Source organism: Lissotriton helveticus, chromosome 7 (assembly GCF_964261635.1).
Source record: "Lissotriton helveticus chromosome 7, aLisHel1.1, whole genome shotgun sequence".
Lineage (NCBI taxonomy): Eukaryota > Metazoa > Chordata > Amphibia > Caudata > Salamandridae > Lissotriton > Lissotriton helveticus.
This window is the reverse complement of record NC_136068.1, coordinates 1,428,981,727-1,429,005,950: the sequence shown is the minus strand read 5'-3', so window position 1 is coordinate 1,429,005,950 and position 24,224 is coordinate 1,428,981,727. Positions and strand designations below refer to the sequence as shown.

General features: G+C 49.8%; 1 protein-coding gene across 1 annotated transcript in view; it reads left to right on the top strand.

The window, feature by feature from the left end:
* GLP2R (glucagon like peptide 2 receptor) overlaps positions 1-24,224 on the top strand; it is a 972,379-nt gene that overhangs the window by 929,956 nt on the left and 18,199 nt on the right. Inside the window, exons 11-12 of the mRNA XM_078654772.1 lie at positions 8,788-8,926; positions 18,288-18,329. Of these exons, the coding sequence (XP_078510898.1) occupies positions 8,788-8,926; positions 18,288-18,329 (181 nt within the window). The remainder of the gene's footprint in view (positions 1-8,787; positions 8,927-18,287; positions 18,330-24,224) is intronic.

Genomic DNA, 24,224 nt, shown 5'->3' with positions numbered 1-24,224 from the left:
AAGAGGTGAAAAGAGAAAAGGGTTGAGTCCGTCCAAAGTTAAAAAAGGAGGCGGAAAGGCGAAACAGAGGGAAACATGTGGAAGGAGAGGCCAAAAGTGAAAAAAGGGAGAGAGTGAGTGAAAAGCGATTGGATTAAAGAGAGTGAGAAAAACAAAGCAAAAAGGAAAGTAAAAAGAGACAAAAAGTCCATTAATATTTCTCTCTTGCAGTTTATAAGTTGGACTATTTGAAAACAACAGTACTTTGGCGCACAAATAAGAGAAATCGTTTGCAACCAAATACATTTCAAATAAATATCTGCTCATTACCCTGCACAACTACAGTTCTGCTTCTGCAAATTGCTGGTTCACTGTTGTATCCAAACAAATTGGCAGAGGAACTGCCCGTTCTGCCACTTCACATTTGCAGCATGGATCTGATCCCACTGAAATCTGGAACTCAACATACTCTGACGGGGAACCCTGAATCAGTGCCACCAGTCATAAATCACAACTGGCCACTGCCAGGAATAAATAGCACTCGCCTGTGGGCGACAGACAGGGGAAATTATAAATTACGGGGTGCCGCTCTCTTTCCCTGTCCCTGTCTCCCTCTGGCCTCTGAATGCCTGCCTCGACCTCGCGCTCAGAGTCACGCGCATGAGCAATGCATCACATCACTAGCAGGCAGCAGTGCGCACCCACCCTAAATAAAAACAAGCATTAGAAATGCAATCGGGCTCGGATTTATTTGAGTTTGAGCTAATGGCATTGTAAATGCCAATGTATTGTTGCTATGTGTTATGGAGTGTGTTCATGTGGTGTGTACTGCTAGTGATCTCCTTGTGAATGTGCGAATATTGCACCACTTGCTTGTGATGTCCTTCTTATGTGTGAGAAGCTTGCACCTCTGCTGCCTGTGGTCTCCTTGTGAGTGTAAGAATCTTGCACTGCTGCTGCCTGTGATGTCGTTCTTGTGAGTGGGTGAAGATTGCACCTCAGCTGGCTGTGGTCTCCTTGTGAGTGTATGCACTGTCATTGCTAGCCTGTAGATATGCACTGTCATCGCTAGCCTGTAGATATGCATTGGCTTCACTAGCCTGTAGGTATGCACCGTCATCGCTAGCCTGTAGATATGCACTGTCATCACTAGCCTGTAGATATGCGCTGTCATTGCTATCCTGTAGATATGCGCTGTTGTAGCTAGCCTGTAGATATGCATTATCATCGCTAGCTTGTAGGTATGCACTGTCATCGCTAGCCTGTAGATATGCTTTGTCATCGCTAGCCTGTAGATATGCACTGTCATCACTAGCCTGTAGATATGCATTGGCTTCACTAGCCTGTAGATATGCACTGTCATCGCTAGCCTGTAGATATGCTCTTTCATCGCTAGCCTGTAGATATGCTCTGTCATCGCTAGTCTGTAGATATGCACTGTCATCGCTAGCCTGTAGATATGCATTGGCTTCACTAGCCTGTAGATATGCACTGTCATCGATAACTTGTAGATATGCATTGGCTTCACTAGCCTGTAGATATGCATTGTCATCGCTAGCCTGTAGATATGCACTGTCATCGCTAGCCTGTAGATATGCATTGGCTTCGCTAGCTTGTAGATATGCACTGTCATGCTAGCCTGTAGATATGCTCTGTCATCGCTAGCCTGTAGATATGCACTGTCATCGCTAGCCTGTAGATATGCATTGGCTTCACTAGCCTGTAGATATGCACTGTCATCGATAACTTGTAGATATGCATTGGCTTCACTAGCCTGTAGATATGCATTGTCATCGCTAGCCTGTAGATATGCACTGTCATCGCTAGCCTGTAGATATGCATTGGCTTCGCTAGCTTGTAGATATGCACTGTCATGCTAGCCTGTAGATATGCTCTGTCATCGCTAGCCTGTAGATATGCACTGTCATCGCTAGCCTGTAGATATGCATTGGCTTCACAGGCCTGTAGATATGCACTGTCATCGCTAGCCTGTAGATATGCATTGCCTTCACAAGCCTGTAGATATGCACTGTCATCGCTAGCCTGTAGATATGCTCTGTCATCGCTAGCCTGTAGATATGCACTGTCATCGCTAGCCTGTAGATATGCATTGGCTTCACTAGCCTGTAGATATGCACTGTCATCTGCACTCTGCTCCGCCACTATGCACCGCCACTCTGCACTCTGCACCGCCACTCTGCACCGCCACTCTGCACCGCCACTCTGCACCACCGCACTGCCACTCTGCACTGCCACTCTGCACCGCCACTCTGCACCGCCACTCTGCACCGCCACTCTGCACCGCCACTCTGCACCGCCACTCTGCACCACCACTCTGCACCGCCACTCTGCACCGCCACTCTGCACTCTGCACCGCCACTCTGCACCGCCATTCTGCACCGCCGCACCGCCACTCTTTACAAGCCTGTAGATATGCACGGTCATCGCTAGCCTGTAGATATGCTCTGTCATCGCTAGCCTGTAGATATGCACTGTCATCGCTAGCCTGTAGATATGCATTGGCTTCACTAGCCTGTAGATATGCACTGTCATCTGCACTCTGCTCCGCCACTATGCACCGCCACTCTGCACTCTGCACCGCCACTCTGCACCGCCACTCTGCACCGCCACTCTGCACCACCGCACTGCCACTCTGCACTGCCACTCTGCACCGCCACTCTGCACCGCCACTCTGCACCTCCACTCTGCACCGCCACTCTGCACCGCCACTCTGCACCGCCACTCTGCACCACCACTCTGCACCACCGCACCGTCACTCTGCACCGCCACTCTGCACCGCCACTCTGCACCGCTGCACCGCCACTCTGCACTGCACCGCCACTCTGCACTGCCACTCTGCACCGCCACTCTGCACCGCCACTCTGCACTCTGCACCGCCACTCTGCACTCTGCACCGCCACTCTGCACTCTGCACCGCCACTCTGCACCACCACTCTGCACTCTGCACTGCCACTCTGCACCGCCACTCTGCACCCCCACTCTGCACCGCCACTCTGCACCGCCACTCTGCACCGCCACTCTGCACCACCGCACTGCCACTCTGCACTGCCACTCTGCACCACCGCACTGCCACTCTGCACCGCCACTCTGCACCGCCACTCTGCACCGCCACTCTGCACCACCACTCTGCACCGCCACTCTGCACTCTGCACCGCCACTATGCACCGCCACTCTGCACTCTGCACCGCCACTCTGCACCGCCACTCTGCACCGCCACTCTGCACCGCCATTCTGCACCGCCACTCTGCACCACTGCACCGCCACTCTGCACCGCAACTCTGCACCGCCACTCTGCACCGCCACTCTGCACCGCCACTCTGCACTGCCACTCTGCCCTGCCACTCTGCACCGCCACTCTGCACCGCCACTCTGCACCGCCACTCTGCACTCTGCACCGCCACTCTGCACCACCACTCTGCACTCTGCACTGCCACTCTGCACCGCCACTCTGCACCGCCACTCTGCACCGCCACTCTGCACCGCCACCCTGCACCGCCACTCTGCACCGCCACTCTGCACCACCTCACTGCCACTCTGCACTGCCACTCTGCACCACCGCACTGCCACTCTGCACCGCCACTCTGCACCGCCACTCTGCAGCACTGCACCGCCACTCTGCACTGCACCGCCACTATGCACCGCCACTCTGCACCGCCACTCTGCACCACCGCACTGCCACTCTGCACTGCCACTCTGCACCACCGCACTGCCACTCTGCACCGCCACTCTGCACCGCCACTCTGCACCACCGCACTGCCACTCTGCACTGCCACTCTGCACCACCGCACTGCCACTCTGCACTGCCACTCTGCACCACCGCACTGCCACTCTGCACTGCCACTCTGCACCGCCACTCTGCACCACTGCACCGCCACTCTGCACTGCACCGCCACTCTGCACCGCCACTCTGCACCGCCACTCTGCACCACCACTCTGCACCGCCACTCTGCACCGCCACTCTGCCCTGCCACTCTGCACCACCACTCTGCACTCTGCACCACCACTCTGCACTCTGCACTGCCACTCTGCACCGCCACTCTGCACCGCCACTCTGCACCGCCACTCTGCACCGCCACTCTGCACCGCCACTCTGCACCACCACTCTGCACTCTGCACCGCCACTATGAACTGCCACTCTGCACTCTGCACCGCCACTCTGCACCGCCACTCTGCACCGCCACTCTGCACCCCCATTCTGCACCGCCACTCTGCACCACTGCACCGCCACTCTGCACTGCACCGCCACTCTGCACGGCTACTCTGCACCGCCACTCTGCCCTGCCACTCTGCACCGCCACTCTGCACTCTGCACCGCCACTCTGCACCACCACTCTGCACTCTGCACTGCCACTCTGCACCACCACTCTGCACCCCCATTCTGCACCGCCACTCTGCACCACTGCACCGCCACTCTGCACTGCACCGCCACTCTGCACGGCTACTCTGCACCGCCACTCTGCCCTGCCACTCTGCACCGCCACTCTGCACTCTGCACCGCCACTCTGCACCACCACTCTGCACTCTGCACCGCCACTCTGCACCGCCACTCTGCACCGCCACCCTGCACCGCCACTCTGCACCGCCACTCTGCACCGCCACTCTGCACCGCCACTCTGCACCACCTCACTGCCACTCTGCACTGCCACTCTGCACCACCGCACTGCCACTCTGCACCGCCACTCTGCACCGCCACTCTGCACCACCACTCTGCACCGCCACTCTGCACCACCGCACTGCCACTCTGCACCGCCACTCTGCACCGCCACTCTGCACCGCCACTCTGCACCACCACTCTGCACTCTGCACCACCACTATGCACCGCCACTCTGCACTCTGCACCGCCACTCTGCACCGCCACTCTGCATTGCCACTCTGCACTGCCACTCTGCACCACCACTCTGCACTCTGCACCGCCACTATGCACCGCCACTCTGTACTCTGCACCGCCACTCTGCACCGCCACTCTGCACCGCCACTCTGCACCGCCACTCTGCACCACTGCACCGCCACTCTGCACTGCACCGCCACTCTGCACTGCCACTCTGCACCGCCACTCTGCACCGCCACGCTGCACCGCCACTCTGCACTCTGCACCACTATCTGCACCGCCACTCTGCACCACCACTCTGCACCGCCACTCTGCACCGCCACTCTGCACCGCCACTCTGCACCGCCACTCTGCACCGCGACTCTGCACCGCCACTCTGCACCGCCACTCTGCACTGCCACTCTGCACCCCCACTCTGCACCGCCACTCTGCACCGCCACTCTGCACCGCCACTCTGCACTCTGCACTGCCACTCTGCACCACTGCACCGCCACTCTGCACCGCCACTCTGCACCGCCACTCTGCACCGCCACTCTGCACCGCCACTCGCCACTCTGCACCGCCACTCTGCACCGCCACTCTGCACTCTGCACCGCCACTCTGCACCGCCACTCTGCACTGCCACTCTGCACCGCCACTCTGCACCGCCACTCTGCACCGCCACTCTGCACCGCCACTCTGCACCGCCGCACCGCCACTCTGCACCGCCACTCTGCACCGCCACTCTGCACCACCGCACCGCCACTCTGCACCGCCACTCTGCACCGCCACTCTGCACCGCCATGAAAATCGCACTCTTTACCTCTTACTGAACTCGCCACCCGTTGAAATGAGTTGAATGTTCAATATCATCCGAAATTGCACTTTCCCACTTATTTTTATCGCAGCTAAGAGTGACAGTCAAATATACAGCTGGTACCGTGTTCTTCCCTCGTTATTCCACTTACCATGTCAGCCACTTAAATAAACAAACTGGCAAGCCAGCCCGAAGCACCCACCACGTCGACCCTGAAGTATCACCTCACATCAGTGCTCTAAAACAAACTCGCTTTACATTCCGTGTTCAAACAAGGAGGTGCAAGCTAGCTGAAAACTGTAAACCTTTTATTCCAAACAAACATTTTAAATTTCGGTAAAAGCATTTCAGCTATTCAAACATTGAAATTAGCCGAGTAAACTTGAATGGACTGCCGTGCGCGAAAGGTAAATGTTAAACGCGCGCATGATACATGCAATGCAATGGTGAACGCGCTCGCACCATCTGGATTGCATTACACGGGCACTCTGACAGCTCCTAATTAAGATTAATCACTCTGCCGTGCTCGTTCTCGCACAGAATATGCCACATCGGGCACGCGTAAATTACTTACAGCCTATCACGTCAACGCTACAAAATACACAGCACAGCGAAGACGAATCACTAGGCAGATGCCAGAAAACACTAAGGAATGTGTCTGGCCAGAGCCCTAGAGATACCTTTTTTTTCCTTTAACATTAGGAGCTCGAAGCTCCGCCCACTTCGTGATGCGTAGGCCGAGCCCTAAAAACTGTGGCGCGGAGGTGGTGACATCTGCGCAGGTCTACAACATCAATCATGTCAGGTGACAGGTCAGATGGTGTAGGGGGTGTTTGATGATTTATAATGAGTAGGGGGGGCGGCCTAGTGCAATAGATTTGAAATCGGCAGATTTTGACACGCGTCAGAGCACCAGCATGAGAATCGTTGTGCTCATACCAGACCTCAGTCAGACAGGCAGCCTGATTGTGCTTAATGTAAGCACTGTGTTCTGTTGTTGGGGCTGATTTGGACCGACCGTGACTCACGGCCATCCAAATCGGGCCCAACAACAGAACCGGCCCCCTGGCACAAAACCGGCCACCACCCCATCCTGCCTACCCGGGGATTGCCCGGTGTCCCAAATGACCAGTCCAGCCCTGTGGACATCATTCAGGAAAAAGTGTGGTTTATGGAGGTTTAATGCATATACCCGGCTATATAAGAATGATTCCCTTCCTGTGGACATTTTTGCAGATTCTGTCTCTACAGATTGGGGGCGGCAGGGGGGTGGTGAAAGTGGGAGATTTGATGGGTCCGAACGGAATGTGCCGGTTTTCTGATATCCAGCAGCTCTATGGGGTAGAGACAAAGAGCTTTTATAAATATTTACAAGTCAGGAGTTTTTTAATAACTAAAAGAGGAGGGCCAGCTGGGTTTGGGAAAAACTCAATTATGGAGGTTATAAAAGGTAGGGATAGCTGTACGATCAAAAGACTATATGCCGAGTTGATTGTAAGTAGAAAGGATGACTTAGGAAAGTATGAAAGTAAGTGGGCTGAGAAACTTGGGGTAGGGCATGAGTGCTTCCATCTTTCACTAGAACTAGCACGAAATATTCTTTGCTCAGCCGCACTCCACGCCCAGCATTATAAAACAATCTACTCGTTATACTATACGCCTGCTAGGATTGCGCAATGGGGGGTAACAGTTGGTATCACTTGCCCTCGATGTAACAGCACAGACGCTGAGATAGTGCATGTTTTTGCCACTTGTTCACATTTACAGCCATTTCTCAGTGCTATAGAATCCTTTTTAGAGAGATCACTTGGAATTGAGACTGCCCTTACACCATCAAGGATTGTATTTGGAGTTGATCAGGATGGTACAAATAAGTCAGTATGTTATTTTATATTCCTGGCTATGGCAGTGTTACGATTGTGTATTGCCTCAGCGTGACTATACCAACTACCTTTCATCAATGGCTGGGTAGATTCCTTGAGAAAGGGATATATGCAAGGAAGGGTAAAAGGGGAAGAAGACTAGGGTTATGAATATGGGAGCCTTTCAATAATTGGAAGGAAAGGCAGGAAACAAGTATTTAGGTATTTTTCGTTGGTTTTATGTTTCTTTTCTCCTTTTCTTTATGGTTATGTTCTAGCTAGGCCATTTTGGTTTTATCTCTTTGTTTTTTTGTGTACACTTATTGTAACTTCATAAGTACTGAAATGTTAACTACAGTGCCTATATGAGTTTATAGTGTTATGCATTCCTTTGAATTTGTGTTACCTTTTGTATATATTGCAAGTCGACTATTTTGATTGTTGTATGCTGTGCTCCGTAAAAAAGGGGAAACATATTCAATAAATATATTTTTTTTTTAAAGAAAAAAAAAGAAATTGCACATTCCAAGATGTCCACCTGTGCGTTTGTATAAAGATGCACACATGAGGGACATACTTGTAATATTTTTAGCATAAACTATGCCGAAACCATAGATGATTGGCAAAGCCAATAGCTCTCCGCTGACATTTACAATATGGTACCTTGTGACTTTTCCAAACTTTGTTATTAAATATGGTCTGAAGCTATTTTATTCCTTTCTCTATCCAGCACCTGTCTTCATGAAGTTCTGCACATTTGTGTAAAAGAAATAACGGAGCATAAACCAAGTAACCCCCTGAAAGTCTACATCATTTCAAAACCTCTCCTACTACTTCCCAATATCTGTGCTACACTCTATATATCTCAGCAACCTTACAAACATTATTCCACCTTACACCTTATCCAAGTTCAGGTCCATTGAATTGCTAGTGTCTTGTCACTTGAGCACTCTCGCAGTGAACTTTGAATAGGATCGGTGTTTCCTGCATTCAAGTTTAACCACAAAACCCAACAAATCAGTTTCCAGAATATTCATTATTTGCCACTCCTTCCTGGTTTGTGACTTTTGACATTAGCATGCTGCATTGGTACAGCCTCACCAATATTTATTTTGCCAGAGGCATGCCATGATAAAACATTTTGTTTTGAAAGTTCTGCTCCGTTTCACTTGTATAACTAAATTATAATTGCCTTATTTGCAATGTACATCCTTTCCATTATTATTGTGTGTTAAGTTGGCTTGCTGTGTTATTTTAAAATATATTCTATGACGTTGCATTGAATTTATCTATTTGGCCAGGCTCGCTCGATCAACACTCGTGTTAATTCCATTGCTGGGTATACATGAAATTGTGTATACATTCATCACGGATGAGCAGGTTGAAGGGCACTCAAAGCATATAAGACTCTTCATGCAATTAACTCTCAGCTCTTTTCAGGTATGGTTTATTTTTGTATTAAAAAGGTAAAATTCATCCTCACAGCTTATGTTTTGGTTAAAGCAGTATACCTTCACTGCCAGTCTGAATTGATCTTTGTGAAAATCGTAAACATCATTTAGTTAGACATATTTAAACTTGATATGGAACCCTAAAAAGCACTAAATGTGTCTTTACATATTAAAGTGAAATCTGTTGGAGATAGTGCTGTGTTTACTCAATCAACAGTCTAATATATTATACAGTTTCATTTTCCCATTTGCAAATTGCGTCATATTTGAATTCAGATATTTTGTATAAATATGTAAGCATGTAGCAACAGAAGTCCAAGGAATATTACCACAAACGATTAGACTTGCACTGTTTCTTGTCAGAAGAAGGGATTACAAAGGTAATATTCATTCAAGGAACAAGTAATTAGGGATCTGGTTTACAGTTTGATAGAATTGGTACTCAGTTACATCTTGCGTCCGCCTTATCACAAGTGCATTATATCATATGGCAATTGTAATAAGGTGGGTTGATATCAGTCACAATTGTGTAAAACAGACCCTAAGGGTCCGATTACAATGCAGCTCGCCTTCCGGGCCGCATCATAATTGGCTGCTCGGTTTATTTTCTGGCCACAGCATTACGGTGTTGGCTGTCAGAAACTAAACTACCTGGCCATTCCGGCTGGCTTCCGATGGGCTCAAGGAGCCCGTCAGCCTGTAGGAACTGGCTCGTATTCCCAAAGGGCAGACTTTTCCGCTCTTGGGATTATGATGCACGGTTTCCAGCATGGTTTCCATGCCGGCCTGTCTGACATGGAAACCATGTTTGGGGTCCCCCAGCTGGGCCCCCTTGTTTGTGCAGCCTCCCGTTGGGGGCCAAAGGAGCACCTATGATGCCCCCATGTTGATCCCTGCTCCCTGTGGCAGACACCTTAAGGTGACTGCCACAGGGTGCAGGGATGAAAAGCACCCTGGGTTTCCCTATGGGAGATGTATTATGGACGGTTTGTGAAATGTAGGAACGTGACCAGATAGTGTTCAGACGCATCTTAATTAGACGGTCGAGACACAGGACCGAGATTGATCCCTGGATGCTTGTTTCCAGTCCAGGGAGAACGTGGCCTTGCAGTTCAGGCTGGACAGTTCCCATGAGGAGCAGGGTCAAGACTGATTTGCATATGGCTGGGTCCAAACTGGGGTGGTATAGTGAGTAAAAGAAGGATAGATTAAACCCAGTTTTCTTGACTGGGTGAGTGGTTTAAAAGTCATCCGTCCATCATCTTGATGTGTTTGCTATATTTAGGGCTGTAACAGTATCTCTCTAGCAGTCTAATCATCCTGCTGCCTTGACAACATATTGTCCGCAGTTTTTACAGGATGTTCCTCTATTGAGGCTATCTGTCTGCATGCCCTGTTCATAAAGGACATTCTTCTGTGAAATAAAGTGTCCCTGAATTCGTCAGTCAATCAGAAAAGGTCTAATTGCTTGTAGGTTTAGAAGTCCACTTAGTTTCTCATCTCCTGACATTGGTTCTAGATCCTACATTGGATTGGACATAGGTTCTGGAATCTTTGCATGGTCTTCTGAACAATTGGAAGTTGTATGTATAATTTTTTGGACAATTAACTTTCTATTTATTGTAGTCATCATGTCTGCTCAAAGGTTAGAAGAAGTTTTACACCAAAATTGTTTTAAAATTCTCTTTCTCTTTGAATATAGTAGTACTATTGTTTTGCCCTTCCACTGAGGTTGAGGTGACCTGCCTAGGGCTTGGTGTATGAAGGTGGATGTCAATGTATCTGGAGTGACATGTCCCTTTTTCCGAACATCTCCTAATTTGAGATATGGAATTATAGCTTAGATATTTTAATAGTAATCAGCATTATTTATATGTTTCTCTTTTTTTATTACAAGCCTTACCAAACTTCTTTCATGAGCTTTGTAGCAGGATGGTTGGGTCCAATTCCAGGGAATCTTGGGGTCCCTGGTACTTATTCCTAGTGCTTATATGCTAACAAGTATGTTCAGAAGCCCACATATTCCTTAGGATCACACTACAAGTATTTCAGAATCACAGGGTTTCTCAACTACCACAGCTGCCTTGTTTTGACTCCACCTAATGACTCTTTCTTGTAGCGCCCTTCACATCAAGTCTCTTAATTGCACTCTTTTTTTTTGAAAATCAACTTTATGAAGTTTTCGCAGATCAAAAAACATTGGTAGCAATCAGACACATCATACAGATACATTTTATGAAATGGGATATGATTTAGACTCCTTCGACACTTGTGGAGGGAACCCTTCCCCCGCCTGTTGCTCGCAACATACCCCACCATTTGGACGCTTCATACTGGCGATAAATTAAACCATTTGCCCCATATTTTGCCAAAGAGTTCTGGACAGCCACGGGCCTCGAAGAGGGGCTCCTCTTGGGTACCACACCAGTCCACCCCCACCTCCATCTCCCCATGGCGGGCAGCTTGGCCTGGGACCAAAGCGCCGTGATATCAGGCTTTGCCACTGCCGTGCCCAGAAAGCGCTTGTCAGCCTGTGATCCATCAAGGCCATTGAACACTCCCAGGATCAGGTGTAGCGGGTCTCCCACCCTAGAGCTTGTGTAAGTTCACGTTCCACCCCCACCCAGAACGGCATGAGCGCAGGGCATTGCCACACCATGTGGTGGAAATCGGCTGGGGCGTGGCTGCAGCGTGGACATGCTGGGTAGGGTCATAGGTGGGCGCTGAACATGCGTGCTGGGGTGAGGTATGCCGTGTGGAGGTAATAGAGTTGGACTAGACGCAATTTGGAGGAGGTCGTCAGGGTCTTGGGTGCCATAGGGGCATCCCTCCAGTCCGCGTCTTCCAGGGGACCCAGCCACCCCTCCCACCGGGCTCAGAACGAATAGGGGCACGGGACCGTTGTTCACCAAGGAGCAGTAAATCCGTGGCAACCCCGCCCCGCCCAGGTTCCCTATCATCACTAGGGCCTCCAGGGGACTAAATACGGGGAAAGAGGTGGGGGACGGAATGTGGGCCTGTAGGGCGTGCCTCAACTGCAAGTATTTGTATAATTGGGAGGAGTCGAAGGAGTGGCGGTGTTGTAGGTCTGCAAACGATCTGACATGGTCCCCCCCACCCAAACGTCCCACCCTAGCAGCGAAATACCGATGTGGTCCCTTTTACGGAAGTTCTGGAGGGATGAGACCTCCTCCAGCCAGGCCCCATTCCACAGAGGCATCTGTCTGGTGCCTTTCCGATCCCATTTAACATACCGTAGAGTGGTTGGCCATGTCATGAGCACCGTTCTACTGATGGGGGGGAGCCAGTGGGACTGGGCTCCCTTACAGGTAGGCCTGGAGTTGTGCCAAATCTGTAGACCGGAGCTCCACTCAGTACGCCTGGTCGGACCAGCCACCCGCAAACCAGTCATGGATCACGATCAGCCTCGTGGCCAGATATTATTTATTTTATTATTTATTTACTACATTTGTATGGCGCAACAGCTACCCTGAGGGTTTCCCGGCGCCTTGGATTTATGTTAGCTAATCAAAAGAACTGTGGGCACTATTGGTTAAACAACCATGCTTTGACTCCCTTTCGGAATTGGAGATAGCTCGTTTCAAGACGAAGATTGAGTGGGTGTGAATTCCACAGGACTGGCGCCATGTAGGTGAAAGAGCGTCCACCCAGACGTTCCCGTTTGTATCTAGGGACAAAAAATTTAGCTTGGGACAGGGATCGAAGGTTCCGTGAAGGGATGTATTTCTGAGCCAGTTTACATAGATATGTAGGAGCTTCCTTCTTGTCAATCCGAAACATGTAACAGAGTGCTTTAAATTTCACTCTGTTCGCTATTTTCAGCCAGTGCAGTTTTTTCAGATGTTCCGTCATGCTTGTTCGCCCAGGAAGACGGAGGAGCAACCTGGCTGCAGCATTTTGTATGACCTGAAGTCGATTTGTGATGTCTTTCTTTGCTCCTAAGTAAAGGATGTTTCCGCTGTCCAATCTAGAACCTATCAGGGCCTGTACTACAGTTCTCTGTGCCCCTTCCGGGAGTTGCCACAAAATTTTCCTCAACCATTTAAGGATTACAAAATATGTTGAGGCCACTTTGGCAGTTTGTGGTTGCATTGACAACTTGTCATCAACTATTACCCCTAGATTGCGAGCCGATGGTACTGCAACCGGGGTCGGGCCCATATCTACTGGCCAGTCGTAGGGGCCCCACAGATCTTTATGATTACCTAAGAGGAGCAGTTCTGTTTTTTCCCCATTCAATTTTAATTTCTTAGAGTCCAGCCAGACTGCCATTCTCAGGAGGCCAGAGCGAAGAGGAGAGGTAATAGATTTGTCGGTGGCTGTTAGGGAGAACACAAGTTGTGTATCATAGTAAGATAGTGGAGGTGGAGATTGGTTACCCCATTCCTCCATCATAAGGAGGTGTGCGGCAATGCGCGAGGGATACAAAAGGGGGAGGTGATGGACGGAGCATCTGAACCAATCAAACACTCACACCCAGTCAACAGATCGGGTTTAATCCATCACCGTTCTTTAGCCCACTCTGCCACCCCAGTTCAGACATGGCCATATGCAAATCAGTCTGACCCTGTGTCTCATGGGAACAGTCCAGCCCAAACTGCTAAGCCATGCCTTTCATGGACGGGAAACAAGCTTCTTAGGACCGGTTTCTGGCATTTCAGCCGTCTTCGGCCAGGCTTGCTTGAATCCAGTGGCAAAGTGAGCAAGGGACTCACGTCTGAGCATACCCTACCAACTTATGGCGAACAAAGCGGTACAAAAAGGGGTGGTGATAGACGGAGCATCTGAACCAACCAAACACTCACACCCAGTCAACAGATCTGGGTTTAATTCATCACCATTCTTTAGCCCACTCTGCCACCCCAGTTCAGACATGGCCATATGCAAATCAGTCTGACCCAGTGTCTCATGGGAAAAGTCCAGTCCGAACTGCCAAGCCATGCCTTCCCTGGACCGGAGACAAGCTTTCTAGCACCAGTTTCTGGCATTTCAGCCGTCTTCAGCCAGGCTTGCTTGAATCCAGTGGCAAAGTGAGCAAGGGACTCACGTCTGAGCATTCCCTACCAACTTATGGCGAACAAAGCGGTACAAAAGGGGGTGGTGATGGATGGAGCATCTAAACCAATCAAATACTCACACCCAGTCAGCAGATCTGGGTTTAATCCATCACCATTCTTTAGCCCACTCTGCCACCCCAGTTCAGACATGGCCATATGCAAATCAGTCTGACCCTGGGTCTCATGGGAATAGTCCAGCCCGAACTGCCAAGCCATGCCTTCCCTGGACCGGAAACAAGCTTCCTAGGACCTGTTTCTGGCATTTCAGCCATCTTCAGCCAGGCTTGCTTGAATCCAGTGGCAAAGTGAGCAAGGGACTCACGTCTGAGCATACCCTACCAACTTATGGCGAACAAAGCGGTACAAAAAGGGGTGGTGATGGACGGAGCATCTGAACCAATCAAACACTCACACCCAGTCAACAGATCTGGGTTTAATCCATCACCATTCTTTAGCCCACTCTGCCACCCCAGTTCAGACATGGCCATATGCAAATCAGTCTGACCCTGTGTCTCATGGGAACAGTCCAGCAATGCGCTAGGGACACACGCGGTCTGCCTCCTCCCCATAAAAGTTGGGTCAGGGTGCCGTCCAACTCCCGAAACGAGCCCCCGGGGAGATGAGTGGCCATGTTTTGTAAGATATATAGGAAGCGGGGGAGGACCATCATTTTGAAAAGGGAACTCCTACCGAGGGGATTAAGGGGAAGGGTCTGCCATCTTCTGAGGTCCGCCTTGGCTTTAGTGACCAGGAGCGTGATGTTCAAGGCCCACTCGAGCTCCGGGAGACCCATTTTGTGAAGCTTCTGTTTGACCTCATCGTAGGTCCGACGCTGGGCTTGCACCTCCCTGGTGTAATCCGGGAAGACCATGATCTTGCTGTGCTGTGCAGCAGCCCCTTTGCCCTGGCTGCCCCAAGGATGGCGTCTCTAAAGTTGAGGACCCTCAAGATTATGGGTCGGGCAGGGGCCCCAGGCAGAGGCCTGGGTGCCAAGGAGTGGTGAGCCTGTTCAACAGCAAACATTGGTGACAAGGCACCTTTGGGCATCCAAAAGTGCACCCAGGTCTCCACGAATGTGCAGGCGTGGCCTTGCTCCACTCCCTCGGGAAACCCCAGGAGGCGCAGGTTATTCCTCCTCGATCTATTGTCGGCGTCCTTGGCCCTACGGTGGAGCTCCGAGGTCTTGGTCTGGAGACGGGCCACCTGGGTCTTAGGTTGGCTGATGTCGTCCTCCACCAAGGAGATACGGGATTCCGCCTCTGTGATGTGCGCTGTGGCGTTGCGGAGATCCTTGTGAATGAGAGCCACATCCACCCTCACCTCACCGATCTTAGATTCTACTGGAGCCTGAGAGGTGCTTATCGCCTGAAGGATGGTGGAGAGATCTCCCCCGGCGGCGCCCGACACGCCAGGTGGTTCGCCTCCCGGGTCCCGGTCAGACGTGGTAAATTGATCCATTTTCGTTTGGGTTGGAGGGACTGGATTCTGGACGGGACGGTTTCTGCCCATCTGTGGGTGGGTGGCTGATCCATTGAGGATCAAGAGCTGGAGGGGGTCCCCGGACACCTAGGCCATCAATGCTCGGTCCGAGGGGTCCAAGTCCAACCCCTCGGGTCCCCGGTGGGGGCAGGAGTGAGTCGTGTCTCAGAACCACCCACAGGGTCAGGCAGAGCTCCTCAGCGAAGGGTGGCCAGGCCGGCCAGACACCCACCACCGTCACCCGTCTCCAGCCGCGTCCCCAAAGTCCGAAGCAGATGACCTCACCTCTGGTGGAACAGCCCAGAGCAGTGAGGGGCCCCGGGAGGGGGCAGTGCCCACAGCGGAGCCCGCCACCCACACAAACTGTCCAGAGCAGACTGGGCAGAGTGCGATCAAGGATAGAGAGGGCACAGTGCCCCTCCTCACAACAACCCCACCCTGCCCCAGGCCTCCTCAACGAGAGCATCCACAGTCAAGTGGCGGACCAGGTCGGTATGGAACGCCCGGTGCAGCCCCGGGAGGCCAGCTAACCCAGGGGTCTGAGGGCACAGCATCAAAGAGGAGGCCTCCGCCTCTGCGGTGCTCCAGTACAACAGCGGTGGATGGAGAACTCAGTACAGTGTAGGGGGGCCAATCCAAGGCGATGCAGTCCCAGGCCAGTGGACTCGCGAAGGCGCCCCCAGAAGAGCGCGCCATGGGGGGCGGGGCTCCAATGTCCCTGCTCTGCCTGCACCCGCCACCCGACACGGTGGCCGAACCCTACCCCCCAGCACTTCCACCACCAGGGCCACCACCTCGGGCAGGACGCCCCCAGAATCCAGGGCCCCAGGGAGGGCAGTCGCCCCCAACCAGTCAGATCTGGCCAATAAGGCGGTGCCGGATAGCTAGGAGAAGTCACTCAAGAGGGCCCCCACCGCAACACCACCAGAGGCGCCATCAGGGGACGAGGAAATGGAGGGCGAAGAACTGCCCTGTCACCCCGACCGCCACCCGACTTAACAGCCGATCCCCCCACTCACTGTCTGTGCGGGGGCCGAGGGCTGTTGCTGAAGTCTACGCGGTCCCACAGCAGCCACTCCACTTCGCCAGTCAGGTCCCTCAAGGGAAGGCCACAGCAGCCCCAGAAGCAGAGCCGAACCCCCGCAGCCTCAGGGGGTGATGTGTGATCCTCTTCCGGTCACAGCGTCAGATCCAGGCCGTTAAGAATTGCCCCGACAAGCCCCGCCACCGCCCACCAGGCAGCCCGAACGGCAGCAGATCCAGGTGGGGGGGGCAGACAGGAGCGCCGCTTTCTGGAGGTAACAGCCGAGGTGCGACGGGCTTCACTTGGTTGCAGTCCGCTCAGCACAGCGGGGGACCAATGCAGTGCGGACCAGTGCAGCGCCGATCCCCGCGGACACCTCACGCCACGCCAACACTTGGGGTCCCGGGAGGAAGGCGTCTTCACTGAGGGCTCCGGTGGCGGGTTTGAGCATGCACGGCCGCCAGGCAGGGGAACGTCCTTTTAAGCTAAGTGAGCCGCTGGGCCGCCATTTTGAAGAGCTGGGGCCGGCGGACGAGAGAAGACCGTTCACGGCAAAGAGGAGTCCAATCTGCCCGCGAGAGGGATCGGAGCGGAGCGGACAGTGCGGAGGATCAAGTTCCTCGTCTGGAGAAGGTAGGTTGCCACTGAGGACAGACGGATGGATGCCAGGCGGATGACGGAGGGGTCCAGAGCACTCTTAGAGTGCGTCTGCCATCATGACGCCTCCGGCCACGCCCCCCCTTATTTGCACTCTTAAAGATTCTTTTCTATCCATTATTTCTCCCATTTTCACTGTTTTTCTATCTTTGTCTTTGTATTTCTTCTCCTACTTCTGTCTTTCTCTCTCTTGCTCTAGGTCAAAGTCTGATAATGAGAAATAAGTCATGCTGCCCACCACCTGGAAACACCAGTACAAACTAAGCACTTCTAATGCCTCTTGGTGTAACGGAGGTGAGGTCACACCTTTGATAATCATGAAGAGTGGGATTCTTGGTTCAGAGGCAGGTGCTCAAAATAAGTAATCACGAAAGATAATTATGAAGACTGTGGTTGGGTATTCTATGTGTTTCTACACATCAACATGAAGTTTCTGTTTGTTAAAGCTTGGACTAGTAACCCTTAAATGATACTAACTTAATAATTTTATTTTGTGTGGTTTAAAAAATCTTAGTAAAAAGCACCAATCTAATAACTACCACAATCATCCCTCTTTCGTTCAGTTACACTAGATAAACTGATATTTGCAGTTTGCTACAGAGCAACGGAAACATAGCGCCTAAGTATATTTGTTTATTTGTATTGTAGGCTGTGTCATGCAATGACAAAAGATATTTCAAATCTGTAACAAGATTATTCGCAGAGAACCTGTGCAACCAAAGGATTTTTGTTTTACACAGAGAAATCAACAAAGAGGTCCTCAGGCTTTTTTGAGAACTGGAGTAGTGGGCAGCATAGCTCAGAGAGCTGAGTGTTCATGGTTGTAGCATGCAAGTCCTATGTGATATTCTCAGCAATGACAGTCCGTTCTTCCATTCTTCCTGAGCTGGGTAAATTGAGTAAAATTAAAATGAGTAATCATAACAGCTCTTAGAATGGCAGAGGGACTATATAAACTAGTTATCATTTTTATAAACTTAGAACTTGCCGTTTTCCATAGAAATGAACATGGAGTATGTGCTGAGTTATGAATTATTACCTGTATAACACAGCCATATTAAATGCTGTAAGTATTTCATTTAATAGGTCTTACGTGTTTTTTGTTTTCTCAGGGCTTTGTTGTAGCCACCTTGTACTGCTTTGCTAATAAAGAGGTAAGATATGGCCTCAATCGTAAATGCAACATTAAATTCTGAAATAAATATGCTGCAATGTTTTGTTAACCTGTACTGCTCTTTGCTCTTCAATTCTCTTTTATGTTTTGGTGGGGAAAATGTCAACAAATAATCAGTTGTTTTATTATAAAACAATTAACCATAATGAAATAATAAAAACATGATCCCACTAGTAGTTAACTCACTGTCCTTGTTTGTCCTAAGTCGGGGAATGGCAAACGTAAATATGTAGAGTGCTGTACAGAAAAACCTACCTATAATAGTAGTCTACAGATCATGGTTAACAAAGCATATTCTAAAGAGTGGTCTGTTCAAAGTAATGAGATTTTGTATTGGATCATAAAACCTGGTTCGACAGCACAGTGTTTGCTTTAGATTTAGAGAATAAAGAGTCTATTGGAGACTGTTAGAAGAGGAGGTGAGAAGTCGCTCCTGTTAGACTTACATGGAGTTCAAATGTACCCCAACAACAGATGTTCACTATACTAGGAAATATTACTACTCTACCCTGATATGATGGCGCCCTTTTGTAGGAATTTGGGTTACTGTTTGGGGGGGTGAAACCTTACTCAAGCAGCAAACACGATCCATGCCAGGGTGAACACACAAGCAAACCTCAAATTATCTTGTCCTCGCCCCTCTGGTGGCTTGGCACAGAGCAGTCAGGCTTAACTGAGAGGCAATGTGTAAGGTATGTATGCAGCGCTTCAAACAGTAATAACGTGAAAACACCGCATAAGAAAAACCCCACACAAATTTAGAAAAACAGTGTCAATTTCAATAAATAATTCAAGACTAAAAAGGCAAAAATCCAATCAGTAGAACTGGAGATAGGCAAGTTTAAAGATTTCAGTGAAAATAGCACCAAAAAGCACCAGGCTGTGCCTGTGGTTATCAGGTTGCTCCAGAGAGGGACAAAGTCACAAATTCAGGCTGACTGCGAAGGAGATTGGGCCAGATAGAGGGACCCACTTGGGTCCACTACACACAGTACCTTATTCCTGGTTGCAAAGAGATATGGAGCCCCTCATTGATGATGCGTCATGCAGCAGAGGTGATGCAAGAAGCAGGCGAGGAGATGTGGCACATTGTGAAGGTTCTGGGGAGCGCCAACGTGAAATGTGATGTTCTTAAGTGGAGATGCATAGCACCGCAGCAGTTCTGATGGGCTGTGTTGGGTGAGGCTATGTCCTTGCATCGGAGGAGTCCGCACAGCAGAGGTGATTCGAGGGTTCCAAAGGTGATGCATCAAACAGCAGAAGCAATGCACCGGTTCTGTGGGAGATACGACGCCCGCAGAGGCCATTGGTTCTGTTGAATCTACTGATGGGCTGGCAGAGCATCTTCAGGCCCACTTCCAAGGGTACAGGACTGAGGTGGCACCACTTGTGAGGGCAGGACTCACAGATGGCAGAGTCTAGGTGCTAGGTTCAAATTTGTTGGAAGCCTGTTCTGTCCTTTAACTTCTGATCATGAAGCCAGCTAACTAGCATCCAGAGTTATTTGGGGGTTCTGGGATTAGAGATGCCAGCCAGTGCTTCTCTACCAGGCAAGAGGGCAACAGGGCAACTGGTCAGCACAGTAAGGCAGCAGTACTTCCAGGCAGCAGTCCAGCTGAGTTAGTCTTTTCAGCAGCACAGTAGTCCTTCCTGGCAGGATGCAGGTCCAGACATGTGCTGAAGATTTGGGGTCTAAGATCTTTATCTTTAAGATATTTATACCTGGTGCCCACATTGAGTAGGAGAAACCTCTAGCGGTTTCCACCCCTAGAGATGCTTGACATTTCCTGATTCCTTGTCCTATTCTCAGATTGTCTGGGGGGCACAATAGACTGGTGTCAAACCCCTTTGTGAGAGTACTCAGGCAGGGCATTTGTGATGTGCCTGTGTTGATGGTGAAATCTGCTCCCCTTTTTTAACTCAGAGTGGCCCTTCCTGCCAACACCTAGCTTCCCTTTGTCTCACTGTCTGGGAGCAATACGCAAAGACCAACTGCCAACTTCAAGTAGTCACGTGACCCAGAATGCAGGCAGCAGGCATTAAATAGTTAGGACAGGAAAATGTAAACATTCTAAAAGTGCTGATTTTAGCATGTGTTGAAGAATCTGGCTTTACCATTAAAGAGGGCTCTTATTTTTAATATTGTAGACACCAAACACAGCCTGTATACCTGCTCCCAATGCAGGTTTTGCACTTATTAACTGTAATAAGGTAACCAGTGTTACCCTATGGGAGAAATAGTCCTTGCAGTAGTGAAAAACAAATGTAGGAGTTTTTCACCACCAGGATATGCACTTAAAAGTACATGCCCTATCTGTTTAAATATACTGGACCTTGCCCTCTGGGCTTTTCAGGGCCTACCCTATACGTCGCTTAGGTGTATTAAAAAGAAAGGCTTTAGCCTGTCAAATGTTTTATTTTACTCAAAAGACAATGTGTTGTTCCTGGAAATGACTCAGGTTAACACCATGTGTGTACCCTTTGTGAATGCCAGGTTATACAGGATAGTTTAATTATAAGAGCAAGTGCCTTCACCCACCCTGAGAAGTGGCATGATTCATCATTGGGCTAGCTCCTCACTGGTCCGGCGAATGGGCCCCTATATAGGGATCTTTGCCAGAGATCTTTTCTCTCTGGGTGCCGCCCAGAGTTTGAGCTATCCCTTGAAAGTTCAGTGCTGACTGAACCTGTAGATACATGTGAACAAGAGTTTAAAATTAACTAGGGTATCCCTCGTAGGACACTTTATTGAGAGGGTCTCTATTAAAAATTAAAAGACAATACAGGAATATGTTGGAAAATAATGTTGTCCTATATCCACCTAAATTGTTGACATGTTTCTTAACTTATTAGCCCCAACAGATCTATGGCAATTCTTCTGGACCAGATCAACTTGATCTATGACTAATGGGATCCTATGTTACAGCCATTTAGGGGTCGATTCCGATTCGGGGAAAAAAACGTCCGTACGATTTGTATCAGGAGCCCTCTCCATATGAATCGTACCCGTCATTCCGAGTCGCATAGTACAATCCGTATTCCGTGAATCAGTCCGAATCGTCGCGATCCATACATATTGCAAGGCTGAAACCGTGAACCGTACGACTCGTACACATGCCGTACGACTCGTGCACATGCCGTATGACCCGACGAGTACGATCCGGACCGGGGTATGAAGACGCGATTCGTACGGTCCACGTCAGGTAAGAGCAAGTCGTACGGAAAAGAACACAAACACATACACCGTACAACCCATGATCGCAGGGGTACGCACCGTACCCCTGCGATCATGGGGTGTACGCACTGTACCCCATGTATGCTGGGTGTACGCACCGTACCCCATAAGAATTCCCATATTTCGAGCCACCTCGGCTGGGGAAGTAGGTGCTGTGCAGTTGGTAGGCCAAGCTCCAGACTACTGGGTAGGTGGTTGTTACCAAACAGCATAATCTCAGTTGTATCGTAGTTGCATTGCGGGGAAATTGCTTTCAGCCATTCCATCATGGATGTCGCATAGACAACAAAATTTGCTTTTGCCTCTGACTCATTTTCTTGTAGGTCAGTACAAGTTGCGTATCGTCTGAATACGAGATGACATGGATGCCGAAAGTATTGATTGGGTATACTAATGGCTTCATATATATATTAAAAAGTCTGGGGCTAATGGCAGAGCCCTAATGCTCTCCATAGTTAAGTTTTTGGTAAAGTAGTGTTTTAGCCAGACTGCCTGTTCCCTTTCCTCTAGAATGGACCTTAGCCAGGCCCAGGCCTTCCCCTCCACTCCAATATGGGTGAGGCGGTGAAGCAAGATCTTGTGTGATATTGTGTCAAATAAAATCAGTGCAGCATTATGACCAGAGTCCAGGGTGAATTTGATGGAATCTGTGATTTCCATCAAAGCGGACTCTGTACTAAAGCCTGATTGTGAGGGGTGTAGGAGATTGTTAGTGTCCCTGAAATGCATTAACAACTTTTTTCAATGATGTTAGAGGCCCCAGGGAGCAGAGAAAAAGGTTTTAAATTGGAGAGAATATTACGAACTGCAATTGATTTATTTAGCAGGGTGGTGACATTTGCCTTTTCCATGAGGTGAATACTATCCCTGAGTGTAGTGAAGTACTAAAAAGATTATGAAAAGTGGGTCCTAAACAGTCCACTGTGAGACTTGTGACATGAGGCGTAAAAGGGTCCAGGGGTGAACCTGATTTTCTTTTAGCAGGTAAGTATTCCACATCTTCGACTGTTGGGAGGGAAACTGTGTGAGTTTGCTCTGGGCATGGGGCACTGAGAGGCATATAGTGGGTAATGGCTAATTAGCTTGTATTTCTGAATTTTGACTTCAAAGAAAGTGTTTAGTTTGGCGCATAGGGTAATGCAAGAGTCAATGAGGGTATAGTGCTTTTAGGGTCTGTGTAGTCAGATACAATGGTAAAAATGTATTTTTCAGGGTTGTTGGGGCAAATGGCTTACCTCTAGGGGTCCTAATATTAGCTGTAGGGGCCACTGTAGAGGGGGCTTTTACAGGCCAGTTGTTAACTTTGCTTTCATCAGACACAGTTTTGCCTATTAGTTTGGGTTTGGTGGCTACAAGTGTCGCCTTCAAAAGGGGAATATCGACTTTACTCCATGCGCAATTCTGGTGGTGGGTCCCAATCTTCCTGAATGTTTGAAGGAGTAACAAGCCCAGGAGAAGGCTAAGACAAAGTGGTCCAGCCATGGGACTTCTATAGGTCTATCTAGATCTAATGAGGTATTAGTGAAAATGGGATCAATATTATGGCCTGCTTGGTGAATGGGTCCTTTTAAAGTCATAGATTTACATCAGTCAGTGCTTCAGTCAGTTTCACAACAGCGTTGTCTAAAGGGTTGTCTAGTTGGATGTTAAAATCACCAAAGATCATAAAATTCGCATAGTGAATAATTTTAGGGCCCAATGCTTGTGAGATGGAATTAATAAAATCTCCTGCATAGCAAGTGGTGCATTTACGTGATTTTTAAAAGCAATGGCAACTCCACCACCCCTCTTGCCAACTCGGTCTATGGGTATGCAGGTGCATTTTGGGGGAGCACCAATTGTAGGTCGGAGCAGGAGTCCTCACTTAGCCATGTTTCCGTCAGGCGTAAGACATCTAATTGATCCTGCCCAATCAGGTTGTAGATGTCTCAGGCATGCTTATATAAAGAGCGGACATTTATTAATAAGGTTTTTAGTTGTCTTTTGGTGTTCAGCTGCTCCGCCTTATCTTTGGCTCTAAGGTTTAAAGGGAGGGGCAGCGTCTTACAGGAGCAGCAGCAGAATTGACCTGTAGCGTCTATGATCCCAGGGCTGTTGCACTGCTTATCTAAGGGTCTCAGCTTGAGTAAGTCTATCTGAGTGTATGTGGTTCAAGAACAAACCTCTGTGATGCTACCATCATAGTGGTGGCGCTAACCGCGGACAGGACGTGGACCGGCGCAGACGGTCTTGCCGTAGGCAAGCCTTTGGAGCACTAACAGCACATCTGTACTACGGCCATCCCTTTGTAGCATTGTAATGGACACCTGTTTGCAGGGCTACTTTCGTGGATAGCGCAATAAGTGTTGCATGCCCACTAGTAACATTTAATTTACAGTCATTGAGCATGGGCAGTACCACTTTACTCAATCAATCAACCAATCAGGAAATGTGTAGAGCGCGCTACACACCCGCTAGGGTCTCAAGGCGCTGGGGGGGAGAGAAGCAGCTGGTGGTCGAAGAGCCAGGTCTTGAGCAGTCTTCTGAATGTCGGGAGGTCAGCAGTCTGGCGTAGGTGGAGGGGGAGGGCGTTCCAGGTCTTGGCGGTGCGGTGGGAGAAGGATCTGCCTCCGGAAGGTGGTTCTGTGGATGTGTGGGACG